General features: G+C 45.5%; 1 protein-coding gene across 1 annotated transcript in view; it reads left to right on the top strand.

The window, feature by feature from the left end:
* Nucleotides 1–23,692, top strand: part of LOC116819997 (fibrous sheath-interacting protein 2-like) — a 75,456-nt gene that overhangs the window by 47,735 nt on the left and 4,029 nt on the right. The window contains exon 6 of the mRNA XM_075068998.1: nucleotides 15,880–16,168. Within this exon, the coding sequence (XP_074925099.1) occupies nucleotides 15,880–16,168 (289 nt within the window). The remainder of the gene's footprint in view (nucleotides 1–15,879; nucleotides 16,169–23,692) is intronic.

Raw genomic sequence — 23,692 nt, forward strand, 5'->3', positions numbered from 1 at the left:
CAATATAAAAATCTATATTGTCTTATACCTATACTTACAACTGGGAAACAGAAGATTAGAAAGCCTGAAGATAGAGAGATCCTCTCTCAGAGCCGAGAGAGCACTAGAACAGAACAAAGAACACACACCCAAAAACTTCCCTCCCTGAGCTTTGAAAAATCCGGTTTCCTGATTGGTCCTCTGGTCAGGTGTTTGGTTCCCTTTGTTAACCCTTTACAGGTAAAAGAAACATTAACCCTTAGCTATCCGTTTATGACACCGTGTGTCATGAGGTGCAGCCCTCATCACCAGACTGGCACCTCCTCCTGGTCATACCAGGGGTTAGCTACAGACCGATGCCCACATCCGTGGTCTGCACACCGGCCCTCTATCTCTGCTCCCACCTCCGGGGCTCCTCTCTTAGCTCCCAGAATTGCAGCAGCCTCTTCTCGATTCAGCCTCTGGCTAGGTTGTCATCTGTGTTTCCCTTTCCAGGGGTAGGCCTCCCTGTCTAACAGTCCAGCCACTTCCCAGTGGCAAGTGTGAGGGACCCGGACCTGCCCATTACTCTGGGCCCCAACCCAGGGACTCTGTAAATAGCAGCCTCCTGCTGTTCCTCTGTAATCTCGGTCAATGCTGCTCTATTCCCCTGGGTCACTTCCCCATGGCCCCGTCATCTTCTTTGCCCTTATTTCAGGGCCTCAGCTGCTCAGTCCCAAGAGCCAGCCACTGCTCTGTGCAAGATGCATACAGTTCTCTGTACCCCCCAGGGACACAGTCCTCACTCCCTAGGCTCCCAGCAGCAACTGCACTACTCTGCTTTGCCTTTTTATATGGGCCTGCTGGGCCCCAAATGGCTGTCCTCACAGCCCCAATCCTATTGGCCGCTTCCCACACAGCCTCCCCAAGGCTCTATTAACTCCTTCTCTGCCAGTGTGGGGCAGACACCCCATCAGACTATGTTCTTGAGTACATCCATTGTATATCCATGTTTCTGCCATTTATGTTGATTTTATACACACGGATGGGTTAATTTAACTATCTATACCAATTATACCTATAAAATCATAGAAACATTATTAACTTTTTCTTCTTGCCTAATAGTAAAATGAATACATTCCTTTCTGGAAAAATATTTGACGGTCAAACAGTGAAACGAAATAGCAAATTTCCCTTTAGTAAATGCTCCAGGCCAGTTAAGCAAAACAATGATAATCCTTTGTTCTCTGTCTCAGGCCAGTCCACTTTGCAAGAAAGCAGCAGCAACAATGACCAACTTTACTTATCTGCATCTGGCGAATTCCCTACACAAGCATCTAGCAGCTACACTGGCAAAGTTTACAACAGTGAGAGCAGCAGACCTGACAACAGCAGCAATGTTGGTGACTTTTCTGTCTCTGCCTCCGTGGAGTGCTATGAAGAAGCAGGCAGTAGCAGTACAGGTAACCCCCCAGCCCCTTTTCTTTCTCTGGTAAACAACCCTCCATTATGGAAGAATGCTAGTCCCCACTATAGTTATGGCTAAAACAAGCTTTCAGTTAGAAGCCCAATTGTGATACCCACTTCCACACATTTAATTTTTACCAAACCTTCTTTAAATATAATGGGAGAGAGATATGCCAGAGTAAAAATTTCCAGATAGTTTGAAGCACATAGGGCCAGATTCTTGGGAGATAAACGTGTTTCAAAATGAGGCGGGGATCTTACTTCTTGGCCATTTTCTGAATGGGTTTGGTTTTTTGCAGGTGGGGATTGTTGGGCTTTTTTTCTTGGCATAGCATAACTCCAAATTCTTGGCCTTTAAATGTGAATTTTTTAAACCAGTTTAGTTAAACCATTGCAAATCCCTGTGTGGGCACTCTTAAATCATTTTCATAGTGGCTAATTGCAATATAGCTTAGCTCAATTAAGAAATTGTTTAAGCTAAACCGAAATAAGTGACTATTAAACCAAAATAAGAGCATCCATTAATGAGGACTAAAATGGTTTCAAATCACAGCTTGGACTAAAGTGGTTTCAAATCAAAGCTTGGACTAATGGTTTCAAATCACACCTTGATAAATATACAAAATAACTGGCATAAACTGTGAAGTTCTGTGGTATGGGATAAACCTTTTTACTGCTACTTTTATTAAGGATATTCTGTATATCTTACTCATTGTTCTGGGTTTGGACAGTGCCTAGCACACCAGGATCCTGGCCCAGGATGAGCAATAGGAATCATAAATAAATAATAATAAAGGCGCCTCCATTTGTGAGTAACACATTCATCCCACACTCCTGGCAATAAACTCTAGCCTCTCAGACCATCACGTTTTCTATATATAGAATTTAGAAATGTTCAGTTCTTCTTTGAGTGTGTCTGTGTGGATCCCACTCTAGGTGCCTATACACGTAGATCAGAATCTTTTGAACAGTGTCCATTAGGCCATGGCTGCACCATGCATGTCCTCATTTCCTCCCATCCCAGGGCAGCAAGGGCAGGGCAGCCGCAACCGTTTTTCAGTTCTTTCTTACCAGCCAGGGCAACGAGACAAAATTAGCAGTGTTTTCTCACTAGCCCTTAGGGGAACCACCATGGGACCCAAGTCTCATTTATGCCTTTCCACCAATTCCCCTGATTCCAAGAGTGATGTGTAAAATCAGACAGATCTTCAATACTAAAGCTCAGTCCACTAGAACAAAAGCTGCATCCTCTGCTTGCTTCAGGAACATCAATGTATCCAACATTTGCAGTGCAGCTACATGGAGTAATCCTCTTGCTTTCTTTAAACATGATGTCCTTAACCTGGCAGCAAGATCAGATGCCAAATTTAGTAGGGCAGTGTTAAAATAATTGATTAGTTAGTGTCAGTCAGGACTTCTCAATCCCATCTTCCAGAAAGGACACTGCTTATCAGTTGCCTAGAGTGAGATCCACATGGACTCATACTTGAGATGAAAGAAAAGTTACCTTTCAGTAACTCATTCTTCCGTGTAGGTCCCACAAGCTGCCCTCCATCCCTGCTTTTTTGGAGTTCTCTTTATCTGGGATTCTGAACTAGGAAGGGAATTGAGGGACAATTCTCTGCTGTTTATGCCCTTGAAAGGATTGGGGGGATATAAGGACATACCTAGGCAGGTGCAGCCTGAACAGACACTGCTATTCAGAGATTCTAATCTGACATGCTTGGGACTCTTGCACACCTAGAGTGGGAGCCACATGGATGACAGCATCTTGAAGCACCACAATCACGGTATAGTAAGTAACCATTCTTTCTTCTTCGAGTGCTTGTTCATGTCAGTTCCAGTTAGGTGTGCGCGCACCGCCTGCACAATCGTCAGATAGTTTTCCCTTAGCAGCATCCGTCGGGTAGGCCATGGAGCCCCCTGACATGGTGCCTTTATGGTGCTCAATATATGACCCTGCCGACCCGATCCCCGTTCAGTTCCGTCTTACCGCCCATGACACGTCTTTGGAACAGCGTTCGCTTGCCTCACAAGTGCTTCCCTTAGCTTGTTCATTAAGTTTAGCATATGTTTCAGTTCTTAGTTTAGCACAGTTTAGAGTTATACTTTTGGTTAGGGACCAGGGTTCCACCCTATCCGTTTCCTTCCCTCGGCTCCGGGGCGTGCCTCAGGCCAGGGGTTTAAACTGTGTGAGACCTCCAGTAAGCCCATGCCAATGGTTGACCCCCACGACTTGTGCCTGAAGCGTCTGGGGAAAGAGCATCAAACAGATAGGTACAAAATCTGCAGGTCCTTTCAACCCAGGACGAAAAGGAGCGGGACTTCTGTCTGAAACAGCTTTTGATGGAGACCACTCTGCATCTTCAACCCACCTCATAACATGGGGTCCCGGTGCCGAGTGAATCGGTGTGTAGCGCTCCGGCCTCAGTGCATGATACGGCACTGAGAAAAGGGTCCAGAGAACCTCGGCACCACTCCCTGGCACCGCAGACTACCCAGTACCATTTCCACTTGCCGATACTGCACAAACAGAAGAAAACGGACAGAGGCCGCTCACCGAGGCCAAAGGTTGTCTCAACCTCTAGGTGCATCAGCAGTTTGTCCCAAGAAGGAGCACTCAGTCTCCAAGGGTCAAGAGTTGGCTTCGGTTCCGTGAGGGGGACCACTGAGTCTGGTGCCCAGTGACTCCCCAGACATGCAGTGCCAGGTGGAGGAATTGGAGCTCCCCTCCACCCTGGACCCTTTTGAAGCTGCCAGGGAGTTGATAGAACTGACAGCACCACACCCCTTGGTGGTCAAGGACAAGCCCCCTGTACCGCCATGCCTGGTGCTGTCTAGAGGAAAACCAGCTATGATGCGGCATTTTTCTTCTCCTGCATAGTGCCATTCTCCTCAGCACCGCTCCCGTTCACCATTGTCCCGGCACTGGCCAGGTAATCTGGATCTCCAGCACTGCTGGAATGGCACCAATCTCCGGCACCGCTGGAACCGTGCTGATCACCAGCACCGTTAGAAAGGCAACAATCACTGGCACCGGTGAAGCGGCACCAATCCCCAGTGTGGGAGCATTGGCACCAATCCCCTGCACAATACCAGTTGGCACTGCTGTGGTCATCCAGGTCCACATCAGCGTCGTTGGACTCGGATGAAGCATCATTCTACTCCTGCCACAGTGGGCACCGTTCCCACAGACATAGGAGCAAGGCACCTGTAGCTTGGCCTATGCGTGGGCAGCCTCAGCCGCAAGGGCTCTTATGGACCCCTTGGGCTTATCATCAGGCCCAGGGTTCATTCTCCAGGGGCTCTCATTCGGTCATGTCCAAAACCAGAGCACCCAACCACCTAGGGATCGTCTGGCCCCTAAGGGATCAGAGACAGCTACATCCCATGACCAGGCGGTCCAGGTCATCACAGAGGTTGCCACAGCGACAATATTGATGGCAGACCAGGCTACCGTCGTCACAACGAGGGTCAGCCCACGGGGCCCAGATATCGAACAGAATGAGGCCAGAGAGCTTGAGGGACAAGAGGATCCTGTGCCACCCCGAACCTAATCATCCTCATCCCCTGACGAGGCAGTGGCAGGGGCCTTGGCTTCTGGACCTCCACCGATAGACCATTGGGCACAACAGGACCTCCTGTGCAGGATCACCTGCAACATGAGGTTGCAGGCAGAAGAGGTTATCGACCCTGAAGACCTTATGGTCGATAGCCTAACGCCGGAAGGCCCATCCAGAGTCACTCTGCCCCTGATTAAAACTATACAGAGCAATGTGAAAACACTCTGGCAGACCCACTGCAAGGGATGTTGAATGCAAGTACTTTGTCCCGTCCAAGAGATATGAGTATTTGTTTTCTCATCTGCAGCCATGTTCCCTAGTGGTCGCCGTGGTTAAAGAGAAAGAAAAACAGGGAGCTGACTCCAAAGTCAAAGGAGTCAAAATGGTTAGACCTATTCGATAGGAAGGTCTATTCAACTGTGGGCCTGCAGCTAAGGATATAACTTCAACTCATGGGCCCTGATGTTGAAGTATAAGCAGCTTATACCATTGGACTCCAGAGCCGAATTTACAGCTATCGTGGAAGAAGGGAAGTTGGTGGTGAGGACCTCCCCTTAAGCTCTCCTGGATACAGTGGACTTTGCTCCCTACACACTTTCATCTGGTCTAGCCATGAGATGGAATGCATGACTGCAGGCATCTGGTCTACCTCCAGAAGTGCAGCAAACTCTGCAGGACCTTCTGTTTGAGGGTGCAGGGTTATTCTTAGGCCAGACTGATTCTAAGCTGCACAGCTTAAAAGACTCTTGGGCAATGATGAAGTTGCTGGGGATGCATAACCCAGGACTCCAGCAAAAACATTTCAAGCCTCAGCCCAGACAGCAACGGTCCTACCCTGCTCTCCCTAGACAAGACTTTTACAGATGAAGGCCTAGAAATTCTAGGTGCAAACCACCCCACTCCCAGTCAGGGCAAGGCCAGGACCCAACCAAGCCATCGTTGGTCTCAAAGCAGGTCTTTTGAAGGGGCGCCCGAGGACAGCGTACCCGCCATGACACCAGATCCTACCCCCTTACTTTTTGAATCGCCTATTCCACTTCTGCCCCGCATGGTCCCAGGTAACATCGGACCACTGGGTTCTTTGCACGGTAGAGGTGGGATATTCTCTCCAGTTCTGCTTCTTCCCTCCCTCCCATCTACTCACCTTCCCCATCGCTCTTCAGGGACCCTTCTCACGAGCAACTCCTTTTCCAGGAGGTGCAATTGCTCTTAGATATAGGGGCAGTGAAGGAGGTTTCTCTGGAGCAAAGGGGCAAGGGATTCTACTCTCGTTATTTCCTCATCCGCAAGGCAAAGTGGGTGTGGGGAGTCTCAGACCCATTTTAGACCTCCGTGGACTCAACAGGTTCATGGTAAAGTTGAAATTGCGCATGGTCTCCCTCAGCACAATTATTCCTTCCCTGAGTCTGGCCGACTGGTACGTCGCCCTCGACATGAAAGACACATACTTCCACATAGCCAGTCAACCTCAGCACAGATCATTTCTGTGATTTGTGATCATCCACAAACGTTACCAGTTCACGGTCCTCCTGTTCAGCGTATCAACTGCGCCCCGGGTATTCACCAAGTGCATATCGGTGGTAGCAGCCTTTCTCCACAGGAGGCAGGTACAGGCATACCCTGACCTAGACAACTGGCAGCTGCGGGGCCATTCCAGGGAGCAGGTGGAGTCTCACGTCCAACTAGTCAAATCCACATTTCAGAGACTAGGACTTCTACTCAACGTGAACAAGTCAACCCTATCACCAACCCAAAGAATAGAGTTCATTGGGGCGGTACTGGACTCAGTATAAGAGAAAGCTTACCTACCAGAGACACGATTTCAAGCCATAACAGGCGTCATTCATAGCCTCTTGCAGAATCCCACCACTATGACTTGGGGTTGCCTGGCCCTCCCTGGCCACATGGCAGCCTACATGTACGTGGTCAGGCATGCCAGACTCAGACTCGGGCCACTCCAACCATGGCTTTTTTCTGTATATCGCCCATGGCGCGACAGGCTGGACTCAGTACTTACATTGCCACAACAAGTACTTCAATCCCTCCAGTGGTGGCTCCACCCTGGTACAGTGTGCAAGACAGTTCCTTTCAACAGCTCACAGCCCACCTTGATCCTAGTAATGGACGCATCATCATTGGGTTTGGGGGCACACCTGGGGGTCTGCCAGACACAGGGGCTATGGTTGCAAGATGAGCTCTCTCTTCACATCAATGTCAGGGAGCTCAGAGTGGTAAAATTGGCTTGCCAAGCATTCCTGTCCATACTACAAGGTCAGTGCATGGCAGCAATGACAGACAACACCACTGCCATGTTTTACATCAACAAGCAGGGGGGAGCATGTTCCTCTCCCCTATGTCAAGAAGCCCTTCAACTTGGGAATTCTGCATACCATACTCCATTCACCTAGAGGCGTCCGATCTCCCAGGAATGCAGAACGAACTAGCGGATCAACTCAGCAGATCGTTCCAGAATCATGAGTGGTGCATCTGATCAGATGTCATTCACTCCATCTTCCAAAGGTGGAGATTTCCCCAGGTCAACCTGTTTACCACCAGGAACAACAGGAAATGCCCAATGCTCTGCTCCTTTCAGAACCACAGCCCAGGCTTCCTCTTGGACGCATTCCTACTACCCTGGGGAGGCCACCTCATGTATGCCTTCCCACCAGCTCCTCTTGTGCATAGGGTACTGCTCAAGATCCACAGAGAGAAGGCAAAGGTAATCCTCCTTGCTCCTGCATGGCCCTGTCAAGACTGGTACACCACGCTTTTGGAGCTGTCAGTGGATGAGCTGATAGCTCTACCACACTGCCCCAACCTAATCACATAGGACCATGGCCACCTTCACCACCCAGTTCGTTCTGCATTCCGCTAGTCCCTCCATCTCACTGCCTGGAAGCTTCACAGTTAAATCTGATGGAGCTCCTGTGCTTGAGTCCTGTCAGGAACGTCCTTCTTGGCAACAGGAAACCATCCACCAGGGCCATTTATTTAGCTAAGTGGAAAAGGTTCACATGCTGGTGTGAGGATCATCATACACCTTCCTTATAGGCATCAGTTCCACTCATCTTAGAGTACCTCCTACACCTGAAACAAAAAGGCCTTGCACCGTCCTCTATTAAAGTACATCTCATGGCCATCTCGCCCTTCCACCTGGGAGCGTCCAGCCATTCTGTATTCACCAATCCCATGGTGGGGCATTTCTGGAAGGGGCTGGAAAGGTTATACCCACATGTTTGTCAGCCGGTACTTCCGTGGGACCTTAATCTGGTATTATCCAGGCTCATGGGGGCCTCTTTTGAACCATTGGCAACTTGCTCTTTGCTCTTCTTGTCCTGGAAAGTGGCATTCTAGTCACTATTACATGAGTTAGGAGGGTGTCTGAGTTGAAGATACTAACTTCTGATCCACCTTACACAGTCTTCCACAAGGATAAGGTGCAATCAGGCCTCACCCAGCTTTTCTTCCCAAAATGGTGTCTCATTTTCATACCACCCAAGATATCTTCCTGCCCATTTTTTATCCCAAGCCTCACATCAGTGCCCGGGAACAACGGCTTCATTCACTGGATGTCCAGAGGATGTTGGCATTCTACATTGAGCATACTAAGCCATTCAGAAAATCGAACCAACTATTTGTGACAGTTGCAGATCAGATGAAAGGATGCCCGATCTCTTCTCAGCGTATTTCGTCTTGGATCGCAGACTGTATCTGCACATGCTATGAGCTGGCCAAGGTCCTGGCTTCACCTATTACAGCTCACTCCACAAGAGGCTCAAGCCTCTTCAGTGGTATTTCTGGCCCAAGTCCTGGTACAGGGGATATGCAGAGCAGCTACTTGGACATTGGTGCATATGTTCACCTCTCACTATGCTATCACCCATCATGCCAGAGATGATGCAGCCTTCAGCAGAGCAATGCTCCAATCAGTGGTTCCTTGACACCTACTCCTCCTCCTGGGTAGAGCTTGGGAGTCACCTGATTGGAATTGACATGAACAAGCACTCAAAGAAGAAAAACAGTTACTCACCTTCTCGTTACTACCGTTCTTTGAGATGTGTTGTTCATGTCCATTCCGATACCCACCCTCCTTCCCTTTTGTCAGAGTAGTCGGCAGGAAGGAACTGAAGGGGGGTCAGGTCGGCAGGGTCATATATTGAGCGCCATAAAGGCACAACTCCAGGGGGCTCCACGGCTGACCCAACAGGAGCTGCTAAGGGAAAACGTTCTGACAATCGTGCATGCGGTGCGCACACACCTGATTGGAATGGACGTGAACAACACATCTCGAAGAACAACAGTTTATAAGAAGGTGAGTAACTTTTTTTTAATTCATTTTTTTCCCCCAGGTGCTATTCTTTCTAATCGACCTTCACTTAATGGAAAGTCTTTTCCACAAACATTTCTCTCTTCACTGGTCTCTCAGCAGAGCTTTGATGAGATGGCTAATAATGACACAAACAGAGCACTTTTCCAGGTATGAAGTCATTGAACACACACCCCTCAAATGTAAAACTAAAAGTAACAGTTTGTTGGATGTGTGTAGTTGTGTTTCATGTATGAAATGTATTGTTACGTAGGAGTCACCAGATGACTACACTGCATTCCAGAATAGAGGTGGGTCATTTCTTTCTTTGGACTGTTTCTCATAGTTTGAGACATCAGCTGGTGGAGCCAATAAAGGTCTGTCTTTCTTTTTGGTCTCAGAACTAACAAACAACCATTCTTTCACAAACTGAGATGGGACAAAAATGAGGTGAAACAAAACGCATTCCCAAGACTGCTGAAGAGTCCTCAATGACTTGAAAGGGAACTTGAATGGCAGGGGAAATAATTGCTGAGTAGAACTGGGCTAGCAATTCACAATGAACAGATTTAAAATTTGTATTATAGCTAATGTTTAAATTATATTGTCATGGTACAATCCCCCACTCTGAACCTTAGCGTCCAAGAGATGGGGTACCAGCATGTATTCCTCTAAGCTTAATCACCATCTTAGAACCCGTAGCGCTGCCACCAACCAGGAATTCCAGTGCCTGGTACACTCTGGTCCCCCCAAAACCTTGCCCGGGGACCCCCCAAGACCCAGACCCTCTGGATCTTAACACAAGGAAAGTAAACCCTTTCCCCAACCGTTGCCTCTCCCAGGCTTCCCCTCCCTGGGTTAACCTGGAAGATCATGTGATTCAAACTCCTTGAATCACAAAAACAGAGAGAGACAATTCACCTCCTCCCTCCCTCTCTTTCCCCTCCCGAAGTCTCCCTGAGAGAAAGTAATCCTGGCACACAGAAGAAATTAGCCTCTCTCTCCCCCTTCCTCCTTTCTCCTTCACCAATTCTCTGGTGAATCCAGACCCAGTCCCCTGGGATCTCACCAAAGAATAAAAAAACAATCAGGTTCTTAAACAAGAAACTTTAATCAAGAGAGTAGAAAAATAGTAAAAATTATCTTTGTAAATTTAAGATGGATCAGGTACAGGGTTTTTCAGCTATAGACACTGGGAATACCCTCCCAGCCTAAGTATACAAGTACAAATTAAAATCCTTTCAGCAAAAATACAAATTTGAACTCCTTCCACCAAATGCACATTTGCAGATAAAGAAAACAAACATAAGCCTAACTCGCCTTATCTATTTAGTACTTACTATTTTGAATCTATAAGAACCTGTATCAGGGAGATTGGAGAGAAACTTGGTTGCTCGTCTGGTTCCTCTGAGCCCCCAGAGTGAACAACAGCCAAAAACTAACAGCACACACAGCTACTTTCCTCCCTCAAGATTTGAAAGTATCCTGGCTCCTGATTGGTCCTCTGGTCAGGTGACAGCCAGGCCACTGAACTTCTTAACCCTTTACAGTCAAAGAGATATCAAGTACTTCTGTGCAATTAACTTTTCTTATCTGTTTATGACATATATAATACACAGGTTGAGAAAAGAGTGTCTGTACATCTGGGAATAGTGCTTAGGTTATCCACAAATAAAAAGTATGTTAAAAAATGTATAAGATACCTATAGTACATAATCTGCAATAACCCAAATTTAGATGAATAAATGTAATGATACAGTTTAGATAATAGAATCAGAATACTTGGGTACATCACTCATGAAAAGTTATATAGAGTGTTGTTGTAGAAAGCAAATATAAGAATGAATGTAGATTATCCCTCAGTAATTGAGCATTTAGGATGGGTTGTCCCTTAGTAGATATAATCCATCAGAGAAGTATTTCAGTTACTTTCCGATATCTACTCAGTGAATGTAACTTTTTTCTCTGTGAACAAACTGATTTTTTGGATATATTCAGTATTTGAAATTATTTTGTGCATATAAATTTCTGCCAATAAATGGCTCAGTCTTTCTAAACTTTGCACTCTCCCCAGGATTCCTTTCAGTATCAAATATCTGCAATTCAAAAGTCAACTTCTCACCAGTATATAATAGAGAATACCAACACCTGTTCCACATGGTATTGTCTCTGTTGTCTGATTGGATGACCTGTCCTTTCAACACAACTTCCTCCTGAACCATATTTCATTTTGAAATTAAGTTAATCTCTGCCACAGGGCCAAAATTCTCTTTCTGCCCTGGCAATACATTGCTTACATGAAAGTTCATAAAAAGCACACAATAAGTAATTTATACCTTATAAACAAAACAAAAACATTGAATGAATAAGCACATGAAATTGCCCATTATTGTTTGCTTCTGTTACAGAACACCATAACTGAAGAACTGAACAATACAATAGAGAATATCCTGACACGGGTCGTGGCTGAAGTAACAAGTATCTTATACCCAGCAGTAACTGAGTATGAAGAGAGAATTAGAGATACAGTATATACAATATCTGAAGAGTCAGCACTCTCTTCAGACAACTCTAGTAGCTGTAGCACATGTAATGAAGAGCTCTTTGATGTGTTTGCAAGTCTTCCATCCTCCAGTACCAGAAAGATCATCTTTACAGATACAAGCATAAAAGCCACCAGCTCACCAAGTGATCTCAAGATAGTGACAGGAGGGAAGCCAACTCCATTGCAGTCTCAAAAATCATCTTTCACATCTCTGTCAAAGAGCACACAGAGGTCTCTGGAAAGTGAATTTTGGAAAGAAAGTGTTCACAAGGGGAAAACAGCAACATCACCTCACTATCATTCTGACAGTATTTCGAGATTGCGCCGGGAAGTTGTGGGCATGGGAGCTATGTCTGAGTTTCCCACGAAGACTTTCAACACAGAGAAGTTTCCTTTTAGCCAAACTTATTTTAAACGTGAATCGGCAACAAAAGATACCAAGCCAAAAAAAGGTCTGATTGGTGAGGATATTGTTTCAGACTTAAATCAAGATCTTCCTAAAGGAGGTATTTTTAAAAAAGTGTTTGACAAGCAAACAGTAACAGACGCAAATGACAATGACAACTTGAAAATGCTACAAGTGGCTGAGAATGTGGTCAAGGAAGTTTTTAGGAGAGTAAAAGATCTAAGTGATTCTGTCAGCATTTTAAAGAAAGCTCCCATTGAGCTTAGTGAAAGATTGTTCTGTAGTAGTTTTAAAAGAACTGAATTTCCTGAGACTTTTCATAAAGAGTTCCAGAAAGAAATTGGATTAGTTGCTAAAGAGATTGTAGCGACTGTTTTTGATAACTTTCACAAGTGTTTGGTGTCTAGCATCACTATGGCATCAGACCAAGAACCTGTAATAAGAAGGAAAGGCCAGGTCCCTGCCAGGAGAACGAGCAGAGTTTCTAAATCAGAAAAAAATAAGATCATGCAAGCGGAATTGCCTGCTTATGACCCAACATTTTCTTCGTTTACTATTGATAAAATAGCCAAAGAGGCTGTGGAAAGTGTTGTATTCACACTAGAGTCATTTGTAGCCTTTCAGTTTAAACATGACTTTAAATGTAAATTTTCTGAAATAGTGAAACTCCCCGTTGAAAATATTTCTAGTGCACAACAGACACCATTCTTAAGGCCTCTCTCAACCCAGATAGCAAATGAAATAGAGGGATCATCTAAAGCATTTGAAGGTGAAATGCCAGGAACTACAAGTAAAAGAATGCTGCCAACCTTAGAACAATTCCAGAGTTCATCAGATGTATCAAGGGTAAGCAGTATGATTACAAAGGAAAGTATAGAAAGTGCTATTGTCCAAGTGCAAGGTCTCCATTCAGAATTGAACATTTACGCTACAATTGCTGTTAATGATGTTCTTGAAATCTTCAAGCGGAAGCTAGAAAAAGAAATTAGCCAAAGGCAAACAATCCCATTGTATGATGACTCCGAAGAAAACATTATGGCAGGTGAGATAATTAGTACTGTATTAGATCGATGTGCTCAGCCTCAAACTGAAATTACTTTGGAATTGAAATCTGGAACTCTTGATATGGAAAAGTCTGGACGAACATTTGGAAATAATAAAATTCATGGCCAAGGTGTTGCAGTGTCAGAAGGAATAAAACTGCCTGCTAGAAAATTAAGAGAAATTGACCCAAGGGAAAACTTTCCACCTATCAATGTTCCTGGAATGGTGATTTATTCTGAGGACGAAACAGAAATGGAAGAGGAAATTCCATCTCGTCTCTGTCCAACAATCCACAAAATCTCAGAGCGGGATGTGCACACCTCATCAGAGGTGACCAAAAAGTCTATGTACTACATGTCAGCTCCCACAGCAAGACCTTCTAGACCATCACTGGGAACAATAACTAAACAAAGAGCAATTAGCTCCAGGATGACTCTGCCCCCTATTGGTAAGCAGTTTCCAAGAAAACTCTTCTCTCCACTGGGCATAATGAAATCTCCCAGAGATGAAGCAAGGCATAGGCAGGTATATGAGGAGCACTGCCAGTTCATGTCAACACATGAAACCAAGTATCAGCTATCACAATCACAAGATTGTGCATTACCTGCAATAGTAGTAGAAGAAATAATAAGTAAATTGGTGTCTACAATCTTAAACTCCGTTTGTAGCACAAGCCTGGAACACAAAAGATATTTATCAAAAACCGAAGTGAATGAGATTACGGACACACTTAAACAGTCAGTAAAAAAAAGAATGTCCAAAAATAAAATCAGTCTTGTAGTAGCTCCAGATGAAGACCAACATTTAAATCCAGGGTATGAAGATATTGTTAATCAAGTGGTTCAAAGCATTTACAATAGTGTCTTGCAAGAAACTGGATCTCAGCCAGCCCTTTATCACGATGTCACAAATTGCAGAACAATTTTTCCTGAACGAACAGCTAGTCTAATAATAAATGAAATCTCCAGTGGCCATCTAATACATTCTTTTAATGAACAGTCACCAACTGATAACTGCAGTGCTACAGAGGTTGACAGTACTGCTAACAAAGATCTTTCATCAGTCTCCATTCAAATAAATATTGAGGCAGAAAGTTCTAGAGAGTCAACGACCGATGCAAATGGGCATCCAGCAGAAACACTGCTACAGAAAGAAGAGCTACCAATTAAAATAATTCCTCATATTAGAGACAAACCGTTAGACATAGATCCAGACCTTATTTCAGACCATTTAGCAGTTATTTCCATAAAAACAGAGCCTATTGAGAAACTGAATGAGATATACATAAGTCATTCTGGACTAGAGCTACCAGAACTAAGAAAAGCATCGATATCTAAATCAAGTATGCTAAGTACAGGTACTGAAAGTGATATAGAGAAAAGGAGAGAAAGACGGTCCTCTGTGAATGCTTTAGGACGACTAGATATCAAACCAAAGGAAGTAAGTAAAAAGAATGCAAATTGGTAAAAAATTGTTTATCATACTGCTGTGATCCTGATCCAGGAAAGCATTTAAGCACATGCTTAAACTCTAAGCACGAGTCCCACTGAAGTCAATTAGATTACTCACATGCTTAAGCAGGTTACGGGATCGGCACCTAGAGCCTCAATTCAGCAAAACACTTAAGTATATGCATAATATTAAGCATATGCTCCTGTCCTATTGAAGTCAATGGGATTTAAGTATATGCTTAAAATTAAGCATATGTTTAAGTGCTTTGCTGAATCAAGGCCAAGTAGTCTGTTTTGGGTATTGTACTTGATAGTTTATGTTGCCTTCATATTTTATTCTCATCTTTTTTAATTTAGAAAGTTTAAATATAATAGAGTGGGCAAAGTATATTCTAAGAATATAATGTTGATTTCTTATCACGAGTGTGTTCAAAAGTGTTTTTGGCATCTTGGTAGCAAGTCTAGTCCTGATAGTAAAAGAGAGGTAGTGTGTCTAGTGGTTAGTGAAGGGAATTTAGAGTCAAGACTCCTAGATTAATATTCCCCAAACTGCTCCTGACTCTTGTGTGACCCAGAATGAATCACTCAGGGCCAGATTCTGATAGTCTTACTCAGGCTGGGTAAGACTATGCTTCTCCAGTTGTCTTATTAACTTAAATTGAACTACTCCTGGAGTAAGATGCTACCCCGCCTGAGTAAGGGTGGCCGTGTCTGGCACTGAGCCTCTCTCTGGCCTCCAACCTCTTTACTTGTGGTAAATTAGTAGATACTCTGAGTGAAATCCTGTCCCCATTGAAGGCAATGGCAAAACTCCCATAGATGTCAGTGTGGGCAAGATTTCATCCTTCCGGGGGTCTGCTATGTTTCCTCTCGTTTATGATAGCCTTTCTGGTGGTTATCACCTCATCCAACAGAGTGAACAGCCTTTTATTTAAAAAAAAATAAATTCAAATACAAAGTACAGGTTTTTCCTGCATACTCAAATGGAGTAAAAACAATGTATCCATATGCAAAGCTAAAACAGTCTTCCTGTACCGCCTTGTTTTGTAATTAGCACATAGTAGACAAATTGTACGAAAAACGACTCTGAAATACTGTTCTCTTCAAAAGTTCTCTCTTTAACAATAGGTTGTTTGCAGAAATTCATTTCAGAACCTGAAGAAACCTGATGTCACCCGGGTGGAACTTCTGAAAGATGTCAAGAGCAAGGAGGAACTTATTTCACGACTTGTCTCATATGATATTCAACATGATGAAGACGAGGATTTTGAACAAATTGTAAAAGTAGATTCCACTTCGGTTTTTGAGAGCCAGGAATATGCAGCAGTGGAACAGGAAATCATGCCTGCTTATGAGAGTGCCCCTTTAGCTGATATGTGGAATAATTTAATTGCTGCCCAGGCCCCTGAGAAAGCGGATCAGTACAAGGTAAGTGGAGTACGTGAAACCTTTACTGTTTCACCCTATTTACCCTGGGCCTAGTCCTGCTCCCATAAAAATCAATGAGAAACCTCCAGCTGAGTACAGGATCAGAGCCCCAGAGATGCAAAGTGCAGCTCACTCACACAGTTTGGCCATTTTCCATAGGGCGGAGCAAAAATAAGAGGCAGGTGTTGCAGAGATCAGAGCTATGTCCAGTCTTGTTTAAAATCCTCCTTCATGATCAGAAGAGGGAGAAAATAGAATTGAATTTGAAGTTGATACTGATCAACAAATATAGCTGAACATATGAACTGTACATCATATTACAAAACGGAAACATACAGGGCTTGTTTAAATGGTATGGACTTTTGCCTGACTTCTTGTCCCACATGGAATCTCACTCCCCTCTCTTATACCATTTATTCCTGACTTCATTATTTGTCTTTTGGATTATTTTTTAACCCAGGCGTTGCATAAATTATTTTCTAGCTTTTCATTAGAACTCCCCATGGGTCCACCTCCCCTTTATTGCCTTGAGATTCCTCTGTGAGGCAGTACTATTCAGGTGATCTTATTATGAAGGGAACAAAAAGAGGCCCTAGAGAGGCAAGGAATAGAAGCAGGTGAGATGAGTGAGCCAGGAACTGGAATGTTGTGAGAAATAAATGTAATTGTTTTCCAGATTATGGAAGAAACAACATTAACTAACTTGGCAGGCCCTAAATTGGACATAGATCTGCTGTCTGCTGTAAGCAAGGGCATCCCATGTTTAAGGTAACTACTTCGATGCTAAAAACAAGGGAGGGATCTATGCTTGAGGGTGGGGGTTTCCAGAAGTCCCTGGGCAGGGCTGTCTCTAGATTTTATGGGGCTCTTTCTGAAGTAACACAGGGCTCCATCCAACTCTCTTCTCACTCCTGACCAGCCCCGAAACCCTGACCAGTAGCCCTGGCTACTGTGCCGGACAATAGGACCAAACTCCATGGCAATGACTCCTAAGTTCCTTGGCAAAGTTAATTTATTCTGTCACCATGAAATATCTTTCATTTCTGTCTTCCCATCACCACACAAACATCCACAGTCACAGCTCACAGTTGGAAATACTCACTGACAAAGTTTGTGGGTGGTTATTTTTGAGAACTGTTTCTTTTGCTATGCTCCCCAAGCATCCTAGCCCCACTTCCCAGGGCAGAATGGCTCAGGGCAGCCATAGCTGGAATGCACAGTGTGGGTGCACCTTGCACCCACCTCCAGCAGATGCTGCAGACTGCAGCATGGGCTGCTCTTGTGAGCTGCTGAACTTCCTCAACTGCTGCTGACTTTATGGGAAGGGAGAGGGTCAGCGCTTCTCAGGAGGTACAGAGGATGCAGAAGGCTAGATTACAGCAGTGTCAGACAATGCCCCTTGGCAGTCATGGTAAGTTATCAGTGGCACTAGCTGGTTTCAGTATAGAACTCTATTCAGTATAGAACATTACAGGCCAGGTGCTGGGATCTGGCTGAACTACACACAGCATTGGTAGGGAGGCATAAAATTTACCTTCGCACTCTGCCAGTCTAGGGGCTGCTAACTGCAGGACCAGTCTCTAGTACTACTCCAGCTTATACCAGATTCCAGTACCCATAAGCGCCCAAAACCTCAGCTAGAGATCAGTGCATAGGGGCAATCTGGGCACATTGCCTTTCCTCTGGCCATGCCTCCTTTGCTATCAGCAAGGAGAATGAAGGCTGGCATAGGAGGCCATATAGCAGCCCTATGCCCTCTGGTGCTGGGATGTTCCTCCTGGGCCTAGAAACATCAGCTGTACATTCAGAATTCTCTAGTGGTGTTGCACAAAGTGACTGAACCATGCTGGGCAACCCAGCCTGGTGTTTGAAACCCTGTCCTGCTGCTGGACCAGTGGAAGAAGCTCCCAGTGCTCTCTCTCCTGTATAGTGCTTCTGAGCAGTAGAGCATCCTAGATGTGTCCCAAAGGAGGAATGAAAAGAAAGCTCTGGGAGTGACCCTCTGACACCTTCAGTTGCTTGTAACACTAATTTTATGAAGCAAATTTCTGCAAGCATATCCAGACAGTGCCCTCTCTGTAGACAAAGGGTTGATCCTGCCCCCATTGACTTCAGTGGGAGAGTTGCCATTGGCTTGAGAGGGAGGAGACTGGGCCCTAAATACAGGGCAGAGCTGAAATTTAAAGAGAAAACCTGTGTTTTTAAGAGTGTGGGTTTTCTTCTTGTTCACCTGACTCATTCTGAGTTTGATGCAACTTTTACATGCTTCTTCCTTATCAGGCAGCTAATTCGTTGACGTGCCCAATCTTGCAGTCAGGTGTCCCTGAAGTCAGCAATAAGAGGTGCCATTTTGGAAAGCACCTAAGTGATTTAGGAGCATGTCTCATTGAAAGTCAATGGCTCTTGAATCAAAGTCCTGGTGAGTTTCAATGGGACTTTATTCCTTAGGGGCTTTTGAAGACTCCACCCAATGATACATAACACTTATGCAGTGCATTTCAGCCACACATCTCCAGGTGCTTTACACAGATAGAAGAACTGAAACACAGAGAGGTGAAGAGACTTCTCCACCCACCCTGGACACAGAGCAGGCCACTGGTAGAGCAGAGAACAGAACACAGGAGTCCTGGATCACCAGTGCATGATGCCTTTGAGTGGGAATATTCACTGGAGTCAGGCCTGAAGGATTGGACAAAAAACATACATGAAGTGCTGGGAATGTCTATTGCTTAATTGTTATGCACTGATAGAGATGCACTGAGCTCTGTACCAGATACAAAGTGCAGACAGACCCTACGAGTGCTGACTCACCGAAATAAGATTTGAAGATTAAAATTGCTATAAAAGTGCTAGACCGTATTACTCTTTATCACTATTATTTATAGTCAAAATGACTTTCTTCTTTTGTTTTTCAGTGAGAGTGAAGTTCCTGAGACCCAGGACAAAGGTGAATGTTTGATTTTTTACTTATTTGAAGAGCAGCAAGGAGTCCTGTGGCACCTTATAGACTAACAGACATTTTGGAACATGAGCTTTCGTGGGTGAATACCCACTTTGTCGGATGTAACATGCATTCGACGAAGTGGGTATTCACCCTCGAAAGCTCATGCTCCAAAACGTCTGTTAATCTATAAGGTGCCACAGGACTCTTTGCTGCTTGTACAGATCCAGACTAACATGGCTACCCCTCTAGTACTTTACTTACTTGAGAGTTTGAAGTTTTTTTTTTCTTAATCTGAATTCTGATATTTTGTATGCAATAAAATGCTATTACACACACAAAAACTACATTAAAAGAACATTATTAAGGTTGGAAAGTTAAGCACTCAAAACTTAGGCAACGTCAGAATTAAGGTTACCTGTGTGACTTTAATTCAGCCTCTTTGTGCGTATGCATGGTACAGGCTTCAGTTACAGGGTCACATACTGCTTTTTCCACAAGATCCTGTGGACAGACCCACTCTGGGGTTGTTCGTTAGTACTATTCTTTAAATATAGCTTTTTGTGTGGAGTTTTCAAGGTTTTAAAAGAAAAGCAAACTGGAAAAACAGAAATTCTATCATCTGGCATCATACTGACACCCACATGGGTCATCAGCAGGGTTAGAACTTTTATGTCCACTGCTGAGACCTTTGCCACCTGAATTAACAGAGTAACTGCTAGCTGTAATAGGTGGTTATACTCTGTGTGGACCAGCTTAGAGGAGGAGACACTTTCACAGATATTTGCTGACAGCAGAGGAATGGTGAGACTCAGAAATCTTATGTGCCATTCCAGTCTCTGGAGGGGAGTGTGCTTTACAGGGCAGATTTGTCTATCACTTCTCCTCCAATCTATCCCTGTCCCAGTCCTGTCTCTTCCCTACCCCTGGCTCCTCATCTCTGTCCCATTCTCCTAATGGAGTAAGTCCTGTCTCTTCTCTTTAGACCTCTCATCCCTCATTGCCCACCCAGGCCCAGTCTCCCACTCTGGACCCAGTCCCAATCTTCCCACTGCTCCCAGACCCAGTCTCCTTGGCTAGCCATTCACCATTCATCTCCGGCTCCGTGTCTCCAGACTGTTTTCACATTCAGTCCCTGTTCCTCATTCTTGGCTCCTTGTCTGATCAGTCTGTCTCCCCCTGCCCCATTTCCAATCACCCCCACACCTGTGCTCCTCATCCCCACTAGCTCCCAATCTCAGTCTCCCGTCCCAGGCTCCTCATCCAGTTTCCGTCTCCCTCTCCCCATCTTCTTGTCCCAGTCTCTTTGCCCAGCCAGTCTCAGTTCTTCGCCCTCACCCTGACTCTTCATCAGAACTGTCTCCCCTCCCCCCATCTCCTTCCTGCTAACTGGTTCCCAGTTCCAGTCCCATTGCCCAGCTAGTCTCAGTCTCATCCCAGCTCCTCAACCAATCTCAGTCTCTCCACCTACCTACCAGCTCCCAGCCCCTCCCCCTCATTTCTTTCTCTGGCTCCCAGTTCCAGTCTCCTTGTCCAGCCAGTCCCAGATTCACTGACTACTCCCAGTTCTAGTTGTCCCCCATGTCCACCTGTCTCCTGTCTTCACTCCCCACTCTTCCCTGGGCTCCTTGTCCTACTTTACTGAGACAGAACCTGCCTGTCCTGTGATGCCCTTATTGCTGAGCCTAGGCAGTGTGAAGGAGGAAGCTGCCTGAATTGAATGCAGGGGATACAAGTACTGGATGTGGGAAGGTCGGGGCGGGGAGTGAAATGACTGATACACCATACCTGGGGTTGCTTGGAACATATTGGCTGTAGCCTGTGTTTGAGTAAGAACCCCTTTTCACTTCCTGCTTCTGGGGCGTAGTTTTGGCTTCCTTGGAACACAAGCATGGTGCACCAGTAAAGGCTGCTGTAATGGATATAGGCCTTGAAACAATTGCACTATTTCTATGATTAAAATCCACTAATGACTTGTAGAAATGGAGCATAAACTGTCACTGAGTGGGTCTTTATGGGTTTATCCTTCTCTGTTCCCTCTTCTTATTCCATGTATTGTTACTGTTGCTTATTTATTATGGCAGTACCTACAGGCTAGGGCCCCTTTGTCCTAGGCACTGTAAAAACATGCCCCGAAAGTAACAAGCCCCCTGAATGTAAAGAAAGCTCCTAAAGGTAGAAGACAGTGCCCACTATATTTACACACACATCAGGAGAGAAAAGAGGCAAGATACTGCTCTCCAGTAACGCTAGAAGAGTGATGCAATGTATAAGAACTTGAAGTGGAAACTAGAAATGGTTGAACAAACGATTTCTGTGTTCTGGTTGACAGATCCATATGTTAACATGCCCCATGCTCAGGATACTGAAGACACATTAAGGACACCTGAGGTAAATCTGTTTTAAAATAATTTTGCATGAGAGGCACTCCTTGTATACAGCTTTTGGCAATGAGCGTAGAGCAGGCAGCCGGGGACCCAATCAGGAGTGGCAGGAGAGGCTAGAAAGCACAGCAGGAAAGGACCAGAAGGAAGCACAGTGGGGACACTTGGAGAAAACAAGGGGGGAGCACAGAGAAGCTGGGGATATTCTGAGAAAGAGGCATGCAGTAGAGGGAACAGGGAATGGGTGGAGCTGAGGTTCCCACACAAAAGGTGAATGGATCCACAGTTTACTCAAAATATAGATACTTAAATGTTATATAAGAAGCTGAAATTCCATCTAGTGACTTCCCTCTTGTCATTCCTGGCATCACCAGGACCCTGGATGGAATTACAGCCCCTCCCCTCAGTGGTCCCACAGCTGCCTGTTATACTCTCTGTACCTGCGGAGGAGCAGTTAAACCCTCAGAAAGGTGTACAATGAGCAGGCCATTTCCTCCCGTGTCAAACAGAACCTTTCCGAGACAGATTGCTGCCATCTTCCTCTCTCTTCTGGGAGGCATGTTTCTTTGCCATCTAAGCCCCAGCTTGTGCTGCTGTGACTGTGCTGGCCACCAAGCACTAGCAGTGCTGTCAGGTGCAGGGCCAGAGGTGGGACTGCTGTCACACTGACATACTAGGTCAGTTGTATGAGGAGGCAGCTGGGTTACTTGTGCCTCTTTTAAAAATGACCCCCAAATAGCCGACCTCAGGGTGTAGTTCGTAGGACTCCAGGAACCCTAGCAACTGGAGTCTCACTGGGACTGGCCAGTTGGGGAGAAGGGATCGTAGGGTATGTCTAGAACAGGGTTTCTCAACCTTTCTCTTTCTGAGCCCCTCCCCCACAACATGCTATAAAAACTCCACAGCCCACTTGTGCCACAACATCTGTTTTTCTGTATATAAAAGCCAGGACCAGTGTTAGTGGGTAGCAATCAGGACAACTACCTGGGGCCCAGGCCACAGGGGGCCCCATGAAGCTAAGTTGCTCAGGCTTCAGCTTCAGCCTTGGGTGACAGGGCTCAGGGCTTCAGCCCCATACGGAGGCGGAGAAGGCTTCAGCTTTCTGCCCTGGGCCCCAGCAAGTCCAATGCCGGCCCTGCTTGGCGGACCCCCTGAAACCTGCTTCTGGCCCTCCAGGGGCCCTGAACCTGTGGGTGAAAACCATTGATCTAGAATAACCTTGGGGTGTAATTGCGGCTTGAGCTGCCATACCCGAGCTAGCTTTGATCTAGCTAGCTTGGGTCCCAGAGCAGTAAAGCCACTATACAAACCCACTTGGAAGCCAGGGCAATTACTCCTGGGGCTAGCCCATGCAGAAGCCCAGGGTACCACAGCTGCTCCAGTATCCAAGCCAGCTAATTAAAGCTGGCGTGGTTACGTGTACATGAGCTGTCATCACACCCCGTCATTACAGCGTAGACATACCCTTACAGGCTGTAGGTGCCGCCTCACAAACAAGTGTGATCAAAAATCGGGTCACCTTATTTTATGCATCTGCACAACAGTATCATCTTCTAATACACACAGCTATTCAGAGTAGCCTATCCAAAGGGGTTAGAAGAGAGAAAGTAGGTGAGAAGGATTTGTGATGAACCAGCTATTAGCTCAACAAGTTGTAAGCTTGTAACTTCTTTTCACTAAACTTTGGCTATCTGGGGTCACAAATTGCTCTTCCTCTTCTCTATTGATAAGAAGGGCTGACTAAAAGGAAAGAGTCCCCTTATGCCAGTAATGCTCATGGGATATGGCTCCACGGGCTAGTAATGGCCTCAGAAGCAGATACTGGAGTCTTTCTTTATACTGAAGGTGAGCTGCAAAGGACTTTCTAAAACACTGGGTTTTTGCCCTTTTTTGCTGCTTTCTCTTGGATGCAGAATACTTGGAGGTGTTTGTCATAAAGGTATAATTCCCAAATCTGAACCTTAGCGTCCAAAATTTGGGTACCTGCATGAAACCTCTAAGCTTAATTACCAGCTTAGATCTGATATGCTGCCACCACTCAGGACTTTGGGTGGAGCCCCTGATTAGCTCCGGTCTCCCCAAAACCTTCCCTGGGGACCCCAAGACTCCGATGCCTTGAGTCTCACAACAAAGGGAAATAACCCACTTCCCTTCCCCCCTCTTTACCTCCTCCCAGGCTTCCCCTCCCTGGGTTACCCT

The sequence above is a fragment of the Chelonoidis abingdonii genome, chromosome 8 (genome assembly GCF_003597395.2).
Source record: "Chelonoidis abingdonii isolate Lonesome George chromosome 8, CheloAbing_2.0, whole genome shotgun sequence".
NCBI lineage: Eukaryota > Metazoa > Chordata > Testudines > Testudinidae > Chelonoidis > Chelonoidis abingdonii.